This window comes from Asparagus officinalis, chromosome 1, assembly GCF_001876935.1.
Source record: "Asparagus officinalis chromosome 1, Aspof.V1, whole genome shotgun sequence".
Classification (NCBI taxonomy): domain Eukaryota; kingdom Viridiplantae; phylum Streptophyta; class Magnoliopsida; order Asparagales; family Asparagaceae; genus Asparagus; species Asparagus officinalis.
Genome location: NC_033794.1, coordinates 18907804 through 18918490, shown reverse-complemented (window position 1 = coordinate 18918490; position 10687 = coordinate 18907804). Strand labels below are relative to the sequence as shown.

Below are 10687 nucleotides of genomic sequence, written 5' to 3'. Positions count from 1 at the left end.
ACTATTATAAAAATGTGTTGGATGTTAAAACATTTCTTGCCGAAAATAACCTCTAATTTATGTTACAACACATGCATACATACATAAAACACATACATAAACACATGAAACACATACATAGATTTTAAAATTATACCCCATTAAATTTTTTTCGCAACCCCCACTTAAATTAAATGTAGCAAGTACACATCTAAATTCCATCCACTATTATTAGAAATTCTTTTCATATCAATTATGTAACACTTTTAAAACTATATTACTTCTAGTAAAATATAGTATAATATATCTAAAGCCAATTTTAATATAGTATAGTGTAACTATTATTTACTGTAGCTAGACAAATCTATACGATAACTATATCTATATCTCATATATCTTATTTTATATCTTATACTGTTACAAAAGTGGATCGGGATGTTAGAACATTCCTAACTAAAATAGTCCTGATTCACTCAATAATGTCATTAAAATTTTATAAAAGTTCTAACTAAAATTTAATAGAAATGAAAATATAAGAAAAATGAAAAAAATTCTACTATAAGCATTAAGATCCATTTTAAATTCCTATCATATAACCCCCCAATTAATTCAATGAATTAAATTTTCTATAATCCCCATTAGCAATAACACCTATTAAACACTTTAAACCTCCACCTGTTCAGATTACTTAATCCCACCACTCTTCTCTTCTCTATACAACCTCATCATCTTCAACTTACAATACACCGATAGCAAATCTATCAACATAAAAAAAAACAATCAAGCCTACCCTTCATCCTCGAAACCCATACATTCAGTGTATTCTCTCTATAAGAGCACCCCAAAATAAACATCATCTACTAAATATATGGCTAGCAATGGTATGATGATGCTCCATTTTCATATTTTCAACATGCAGGATCACCCCTCGATATTCGGCGCACCGCTTCTGTATCTAATATACAATGGATAATGGTTTTGATTGAGTTCAGATGCTACGAAAATATTGAATTTTGAGTTTCTTTATTTTTAGTTCTTTTTGTTGGAGTTGTCAGAGGAGGATGCATCTCTTTTGTTGGCTTTGATACAATGAAGGATTTGTTTATTAGGATGTTGACGAGGTGCCTCATATTAGATTTTATTTCATCAGCATTTTTTTACCCTCCACAAAACAGAGGCCTCAATAGTATGCTGGCAGCAAGTAGTTTTAAGCAACATTTTTATTATAGATACTATGACGAACATTGAAATTTTGGATATAGAGATCATTCTCTCTCTTTTACATGCCACTGTGTGGGATCAATACATATTCTGGATAAATTTTTGTTTCAGTTTCTCTCTCTCTCTGGAGAAAGTTGTATTCTTTTTTTCATACTGGATATACACCGCATCGTTTTACAAAGGCAAATTCCATCCTACCCCCCAACTCCCACAAGTATTGATGTTTATGTTTAAAACTACTGGGTATGTAACAATAATTACAATTCAACAAATATTAATTATGTATAATACTTAGGATAATTATATTATATATTATACATATTATAAATTATACATTATATATTATACATCAATCCCGACATGTTATATATTATACATCCTGAGCTACATTGTGAAGTATTATTTTAATATATAATACTCGTGATAATCATATTTTGGAATACTTTATCATTTATAATAATATTATCATTATTTTGGAAGTAAAGTATAGTAACGGACTAAGCCCTTTTTTGTTTTTACGAGATAGAAGGAAAAGTTGCATAAACTATTTCGAGAGGAGTCAATTTGTATTTCGTCGTTTACCTATTAACAGGTGTTGGTCTGAAACTTTTAGACATCTTTACAGAGTTTTATTTCGGAAAAGAAGTTAAGGTTCAGTTTCAAGTACCTACAAGGCATTCACGTTTTTATGTCTACATTCATCTATTAGGTTTCTGAGCCAATTTTCTTTCCGATTTAAAATACCGAGTCAGTGTCAAGTTCTCCCTAACTTAAGTTAATATTCTAAAGAACACACGTAGAAAGTGAGGTGTAATTAGAAGCCTAAATCACAATTTGTAGCTATTGCTATGCGGTATGAGAGTGTTTAACTAAAATTCTTCCAAACCATTACAATGGCAGTCTTATATATATATATATATTTTTGATAATTACCTTATACATATTTTTTGATAAACATCTTAAAAAAACAATCGAATGCACGTCACTTGCGCCGAATTATCATTGCCATGCGCATTTAAGGTCCAGATATAAATTTCAAATTCACATGTTCGATTAAATATTTTGCGACTGCAAAAGTTTTAGTAAGACAAAATTAATTAGAAATAGGGAACTTAAAGATTATAAAGCTGAACACAAATGGGTGGGTTGGGTACCATTGAGGAGGGGGATTGGAGGATCGTGAGGTGGTGGCCGCAGGCGTCGAAGGGGAGGGTCTGGGAGTTTTGGAGGACGAGAGAGTTCTGCTTGTGGACTGTGGGCTGTTGGAGGGCCCATAAGAGCATGATCTCCTCTGATGGGTCTTTCTATCATTGGACCGGGGACTTGTAAAGGCCCATCCATTGTCGGGGCCGCTGCTGAACCATCGCGCCGCGACTTCCCTCCGCGCCCCTGCAGCGCTTCCGCCCATGGCCAATGGCGGGAGCGTTTTTTTTTTGGGGGGGGGGTTTTCGTCGATGTACTCGCTCACCGTGTTTAGGTCTTCCTACATAAGAACACGGTGAGAGGGCACACCCCGACCCGACCCGATCCGACCCGTTAATGGATGCGTTAAGAAATAGATTGGCTGGGATTTGATAGCATTTTATAACTCTTTAATGGGTATTTCTTTTTAGTATTACATTTTATATTAGGGTAATAGGTAACATAATACTATTTGGGGTTTTGCACAAAATATCATGAAATGTTTTACCAGAGAAAAAAAATTCTTAACGCTTTTCCTTTTCCCTTTTTTTTTTAAAAAATTGAACCAATAACTAGCTAAAATAATGTTTGGTAAAAACTGAAACATGATCAAATTATTTTTGGTGCAACCCTATCTTGGTCCGATATAATCTATTCGGGTTAGGACCACTATGGGGTTATATATCTGATTTTGGAGGCTATAAATAGACTCTCTTCGTAGTCTAAGGTTCGATGAGAACAGAGATGCATATTATAAGAGAGGTAGAGGAAATAGAGAGAAATATGGGGTTGTGAGAGATCCGATTCTGGAGGCTACAAGTAGACTCTTCCAAGCCTAGGGCTGCATGAGAACAGAGATGCATATTGTAAGAGAAGTAACGAGAAATAAAAAAAAGAGAAGCCTAGGGTTGCACATGAATAGATTGTGTCTTGCAATATACGATATAAAGAAGAATCAAATCTCTCCCAACGGGATTTAGGAAATTGCCGATCCACCTCAAATTCTTGTCTTTGTGCTCGTTGTTTGTGGAAAAAGTTGCAATAAAAGAAATAAAAGAAAAATTGATTTGTATTCCTTTAATCTCAGTTACAATTGAATTCCGATTACAAAAGAGAGGAGAATGAATTTGATTCTCCCCTTTGTTTAAAACTGGGTTCTTCTTGGTAGCGGTGGAGTGCCTCCTTCGATTGATTGTGTCGAACTTGCTCTCCGTTGACGATCCGACCGTCTATACTCACTGGAACAACTGTCTTGTCTGGTTGATAACTCTTGACGAGTTTTGTGATTCAGAACAAGTAACAAACTCTAATGATAGAGTTGTTGGAACCGAAAATAATTCGGTTAATAAGCCAAATGCCGACTGCTTAGAGTTCCTCCGTCTGTTGATTTCCCAGACTGTGTAAGGAGTCAATCCTCCTTTTTCTGATTCTGGAAGATCTGATCGAAAGGTCTTCTCCACGAAAATCCCCCCTTTGATCTGATTATCAAAAAATCCGATCTCAGCAATCCAAAAAAAGATCCCCCAACTCTGTTAAGTTTGTTGATATTTATAGGGGGATAGGGGTGTAACTGCCCCCATAATCCGCACCTAAGTAGGGGTTTAGTTACCCCATTAGTCGGGTGTAACAACCCACTAAAGCCACTCCTCAAATCGTGGGTGAAGAACAGCTTCGAAGTTGTTACGATCGCGTTTGAATGAGTCAGAACCTTGACCTGCGTTCTGGCGGTGATTGAGCTGCGTTTGGCAGTGATGGATGAGCTGCGTTGGCAACTGATGGATGAGTTGCGTCGGCAGCGGTTGGCAGCGATGGTTGATAAGCTGCGTTCGAGCTGTTCTTGGCAGCGATTGGAGCTGCGTTCGAGCTGTTCTTGGCAGCGATTGGAGCTGCGTTCGAGCTGTGCTTGGCAGCGATTGGAGCTGCGTTCGAGCTGTTGATTGGTGTAGTATTTAGATTTCTCTATCTTTATATATGGATGACACCAAAGACCAGTAAAGAAGGTCTTATTCAGGCCATTTGTGACAATTGAGGCATCTCAATAACGCTCTATCAACTGCAGGTCATGATCTCCACTGAGTGTGTCGAATATCATTACACTGCTCATCAGCACCTCTAATGGTTGCTAATATAATATTAGTCATGTTGTTGTCGCAGCCATCAAGATCAATCATCTCACATAAGAAGCTGCATTCGTGTTTATAGCTGTTGAAGCGGCGTAGGTGATTGAATCGGTGTAGTGTCTTGATGATGGTACGCGGGGAGGACTTCCACGTCTTGGTTTGAAGAGATCGTCGATTTGTAATCCTTTCTGTCAGAGTATTGCTAAAGACTGTCGTTTTGTAATCTTTGCTTTAACTCTTTGACATGTGAAAATCTTCGAATTGTAGCCTTCTGGAAGTCGTCAGATTGTAACTTCCATCATCAGTGTTCGATGGAGACTCAGCTATCCATTGTGATTTTTAGACAGCCTACAGAACCCCCTCCAAAGTTTTCGAAAGTTCGCGGTTGACTGGGACGAATTTTCGGAATACTTTGGATCCCAAAACTTTGCTGATTAAATGTATTCCATCGTAGACTGAGTAGAGCATCTCAGGGTTTTAGGCAAATTTTGTCGACATCCTCCTTCTTGTTTGATTCATCAACAATGGCTTTAGACTTCAGCTTGTATGAACAGACTTTCATCCCCAGCTTAGTCAGGAGGACAGCTTCGAAAGACTCTTCTCGATCAGCTTGTCTAGGGTAGAATGATCTCAGCAGTCTGATTATTGCTTGGAATATTAACCCCTTTGAAGGTGTTATTTATGTGAGTGCAGTCATCAGAACGCATGTCTAAATCATGCGTTCGACTGTTTGACCGTGAGGGTGCGTTTGGTAGTTGAAAAACCCCTCCTCCCCTTCATTTGAAAACGCGAGAATCACGTTTCAGGTGAGATTTTACCTAAAATCTCGTTTCGATTTGACAGCTACAGCTGTTTATAAATAGACCACTGAGGTCAAATCAAAAGGTCATTCGACTTTTCTCCTTTTTTACTCAGTTTCTTAACAGAACTCCTGTTCATCTTCTCCAGCGCTTCAACGGAGGAAAAGATCCGTTCCTAAATACTTCGCCCATCTTCGTCTTCTTCGCCACAATTGCCATGGGGCCTAAGAAGAAAATGGCGTCCAAATCGAAGATCGCCGAAGCTCAGGGTGCTTCTTCGGCTAGAGCCTCCGGGGATGATCAAGTTCTCACGCCTTCGTCGCTAGTTCCTTCAACCAATGGTAAGATTGACCCATTGGAAGTCGATTTGACAGATCTCTCATTTTCGACCCTTGATTGGCGATCCGTATTCCATCTTTAAACTCAAAAGATAATTCTCAGTGTTTACCAATTAAACGTATGGCTAGCTCCATCGTTCCTGAAATTTCAACGTAGGTTCAGACCCTGCGTTTAAAAAATTTTGGACGCAGGTCTGAACCTTGTGTTTAGAATTTTGGATGCAGGTTGAGACCCTGCGTTCAAGACCCCGAACGCAGGTCTGAACCTTGCGTTTAGAATTTCGGATGCAGGTTGAGACCCTGCGTTCAAGACCCCGAACGCAGGTTTGAACCTTGTATTCTTGAGTTAGACTTCTTATGACTAATTTTTCTATTTGCAGTATGCTACTCCAAAGAGCCTCTTTCTTTCAACCACTACTTCGGTCATGCGGGAGGTGCGGAGAAGAATACAATCTTCAGCTTCGCCTTTGAATATCCAGTGTTTCAGAACACCCACAAAGAACGGTCGAAGCTCATCACTCAAGCCTTTCCTGAGACTCTCAGGTCTTTGGTTACAAATGCCAAATTCGAAACCGCAGAGCGTGAGATTTTAAAGAAGCCGTCCTTCCTATTCGGGGATTCTGTAAAAATGGACCCCAAGCGGATGTCCGAGGGGAATTACAAATGGCTGAAGGTAGTCAACAACCGTCGTCTTTTCCTTCCCAATTTGGAGCGGATGTGGCCGATTTCTTATTATCAGTGCGCTTCTATCCCGCGGTCGATGAATTGGGAACTTGTTCAAGACCAAGGCGGTGTTGCTACGGGGCACATCACTCATCGGGGTACTCATCCCGCTGGTTTCAATAATTTCATGGCTTTGAAGCCAGGTTTATTCCAAAAAGAGCACCCTGTCGGAGAGTCTGCTAAGTTAGCGGAGGTGTTTATCAGAACATTTATTTCTGTCAAAGGAGAGTTCCCTGCTCGGGATTTCAGGGCCCCTACTTGGGTTCACTCCAGTGATGCGGACTGGTGGGCCCGGATGATAAATTTCGTCTTGGAGGAACTAGAAGAACCCTTGAGAATTTCGGATTTGAGAGTTCCTATAACAGCCACTCGATACGGTATTCCTCCGAATTACAGCGGACTCTTCGCTATGCTGGAATTCTACAACCCTCACACCGGCACCTTTTTCACTCCAGTTGGTGAGCTGGGCTTCGCTCTCCACGAAATGTTTGAGATTTCTGGACTGTCTTTTGGGGAATTGCCTTATGAGGAGTTTGTTCCCGGAAGCAGGGAATTAGAGATCCTGAAAAATGGTGCTCCCGAAATCTACGACACTTACTGGGAATTGATGTGCCATTTCCAGATATGTGCGCAAATTACTGGGAAAAGAGCAAGCGGCGTGAAACAAGGACAATGGGCGGAATATCTTTTCCACAATCTGTGGGACAAAGAAGCTGAGGTGACTCGCTTAGCGGCCAGTACCCTTGAGGAAATCACCGAACGTATCAATGACGCAACTTCTCATTATACTTGCGAGGTTGAGGAGGATGTCTTCCCGGCGTTTACCACGTTTGAAAGTTTCCACTATCAGGCAGAAGTTCCAATCTCCGACATGGCTTTGTTTGCTGGTTTTCTAACTCTTTGGTTGAAGCGTTGTGTGGTCCCCACAAGGCCAGTGGATGCTATTACAGTAGAAGTTTTATACCCTGCTGTTCTACTGGCTTATGGACGACCTTTGAACCTTCTTTCAGCCATGGTGTGCTGTTTACAAAGTGGCTTGCGGGAACTATCTTCTGAGTTCATTGCCGTCAAGAAAGTGGATTCTGACGGGACGACCGTCATTCAAACCCCAACCCCTCGGGTGCCGATGCCGTATATTTACTTGGTATCTTGGTTTGTGCTGCACTGCCCTCCAATAATGACGACTCCTGAATCAAATGACACCTCAACCCCTCTTGTTCAGCAATTAGAAACTTCTGACTGGGCTGGTTGGTACCAAGTTAAATTCCGTGAAATTTTGAGACGGGATTATAATTACAAGATTGCTGTCAAGTTTCCCGCCTTCGAGGGTGGCGCGTATGGAGAACTTCATCAAGACTCTCCGGGGCCGAATTCTTTCACCATGCTTAGCAAGGGCGCTTTTTGGTGGCTCATAAACATTCGTCCGGGCTATCTTATTTTTCGACAAGGGAGAAAATGCTTTATTGAACCATATCAGCCTTATCGTTTTTCTCGGCAATTTGGCTATGATCAGCTCTATGTTGGGAACCCAAACCCTACTCTTGCATTCATAGGTAATGTGTATGAAGGAGCGAGAGCTTGGTTTTACTCAGTGGCTGGTTGCACTGGAGCGAAATTCCGACTTCCTCACAAGATGCCCAATGCTTCAGATTTCAGCTTACCACATGAATACCTCCTGCTTAAGAGACATCCGCAAATGGTATGCTTCAAAGAAGAGTGCTAAGCGGTTCCGTGCCCGGGGTGCCAATGAATATTTGTCATATGAAAAGTCGATTACGGAGGGTGAACGGCAACAGTCACCAGAGCGAGCTCAGGAAGAGATCAGGATACCGGATACCCACAAGGTACAACCTTCAAGAGTTCTGACCCGGAGTCAGAGTGCCACGGGAAAAAGGGCGCTGGGGGCGGTCGAAGAAGCCAAGTATGACAAAAGAGCTCGTCGGAAGTTAACGCTTGAACCCCCTGCTTCCAAACTTATGTCGGACGCTCAGAAAACATGGCGTTCTGAAGAAGAAGAACAAGAATCGACTGCTCTGGAACTCTCGCCTCAGCCTACTCTCCCCACAGGTAGTCCTGCTTTAGGAGGCCATGATCCTTCTGCTCGTTCATTGCATGAAGAAGAACATGGAGATGAATCTTTTGCAGGGGGTGCGGAGTTTGTCCCCGAAGGCACGCTTCATGATACTGCCTCCACTACTTCTCACGTGGTAGAAGATATACCTCCTGTCCCCGAACCTATTGTGACTGCCCAGCAAGACCCAGCAACAGACAAGTCTCCTTCCACCTCTGTGTTATTGCCAATTGTAGGCGATTCACAGCTTAGCCCTACCACTGGGATCATAGCAAAGCCTACAATCACCGAAGATGCATCAGCATTTTCTTCCGTAGGCGAGGATGAGCCCATGGATCATAGCGACGGCGATGATGATATGAATGATGAGGGTGACCAAGGTGGGGGTGATGATGATATGAATGATGATGGAGACCAAGGTGGAGGTGATGAAAATGATGACAACTTGGGTGATGACAGCGATGATCCAGAAGACTGGTATATCCCACCATCATCCTTTTCCGACAAAGCGTCAGCCTACATTCCCCTACCTCTCGCTGGTAAGTGCCGTTTGTTTCAGCTCCACTAATCTTCTCTCTGTATTTAAATAAATTTCTCATACAGATCCTATGATACATGAAGCGAGTACTGTTACCCCTCCTTCGACGCAACAACTTATACCACCCCCAGCTCAGGTGTCAGAGCCACCTCGTTTGGAGACCTCCACCACGGCTCTTCCACCGACGACTTTATTGACCATTTCTCTAGCCTCTACCGAAGTGGTAGACGTTCCAAGGTCATCTCAAATGGGGGAACTGATGGCTTTGCAATCGAGTCCATCTCAGCTGGATATCGGCACTCCTTCACAAGCCACTACACCGAAATCGCCTGCTGGTCTTTTACTTGGCTTAGCATCTTCAGAAGTTTCTGTACCGTCGCCTATTGCTGTTTCGAGCCCCGCAGACGTACCAGATTTTGTCAAGATTTCCCTTGACTACTTGAGAGGGCTTACCAAGAAAATAATTGAGGTTGTGCTAGCCGGACGAGATACTTTTGATACCTTCAAACCCATGCTCACGAATAGTTTGAACAACCTCAAGCTTGTAGGTGACGTCGACGTCGTTCAGCGCTGCTCTGAAGCTATCTCACGTCTAGAGGGACAACTCAGATTCTTGGAGGCTTTGGGTCGCGCTGATATCCAAGCGCAAATTGCATCTACTTTTGAGAAGATTCGAGCCGAAGAACTCAATAAGTATGAAGCCGCTCAACGTCATATAGCTGAGGAAGAGGTTGAGGTTGAACAACTGCAACAGCTACATGCTCAAAAACAAGTTGAGCTGACACTTTCGAATACTTCTCTGGAGAATTTGCGAGAGAAGATCGCTGCCGCTGAAGTGGAGTTGACTAGGATGAAGGCTCAATTCAAACGAGAAGAATCTATTGTCACTGAGCTCAACGTCAAAAGTACTGCTTCCCTGGTGAATTACCGTGCCAAGGCTGGTGCTCTGGAAGAGGCTAAGAAGGAGCTATCTGCCATGCTGTCTAGTGAGGACGAGCTTCGGAGACGAGCCGAGATGCTGGTTCGGGCCGACCATGAAGAAAAACTTTCTGACATTAAGTCTCAGCTAACTTCATTTGATCTGATGAATTGATGAGCCTGTTTTCGTATCGTTCTTTTGGTAGGAACAACACTTATCTTAGGTCACCTTGTTTTCCTTTAAATAAAGGTAGTGTTGCCGTTTGGCTTTTTATTGTTTCTTTTTTCATATCATGTTTTGACATGGAACAATGAAATACCAATTTAATATTGCGACAACAACTATTTATTCGCACTTTGTGGTTTTATCGCTCTATTGACGAGAGTCGATAAGGTAGAAATGTTGCGTTCAGGGCAACTTTGAGGACTTATCGCTCTATTGACGAGAGTCGATAAGGTAGAAGTGTTGCGTTCAGGGCAACTTTGAGGACTTATCGCTCTATTGACGAGAGTCGATAAGGTAGAAGTGTTGCGACAAGTTAGAAGTGTTGCGATTGGAGCAACTTTGAGGACTTATCGCTCTATTGACGAGAGTCGATAAACTAGAAGTGTTGCGATTGGAGCAACTTTGAGGACTTATCGCTCTATTGACGAGAGTCGATAAACTAGAAGTGTTACGATTGGAGCAACTTTGAGGACTTATCGCTCTATTGACGAGAGTCGATAATTTAGAAGTGTTGCGTTTGGAGCAACTTTGAGGACTTATCGCTCTATTGACGAGAGTCGATAAGTTAGAA

The 10687-nt window shown here is 41.9% G+C and overlaps 1 protein-coding gene across 1 annotated transcript in view; it reads right to left on the bottom strand.

Moving 5' to 3' along the window:
• Positions 1-5521, bottom strand: part of LOC109831382 (protein N-lysine methyltransferase METTL21A) — an 8287-nt gene extending 2766 nt beyond the window's left edge. The window contains exons 1-2 of the mRNA XM_020398711.1: positions 5486-5521; positions 2355-2504 (exon numbers count right to left, since the gene is read on the bottom strand). Coding sequence (XP_020254300.1) covers positions 2355-2504; positions 5486-5521 — 186 coding nt within the window. The remainder of the gene's footprint in view (positions 1-2354; positions 2505-5485) is intronic.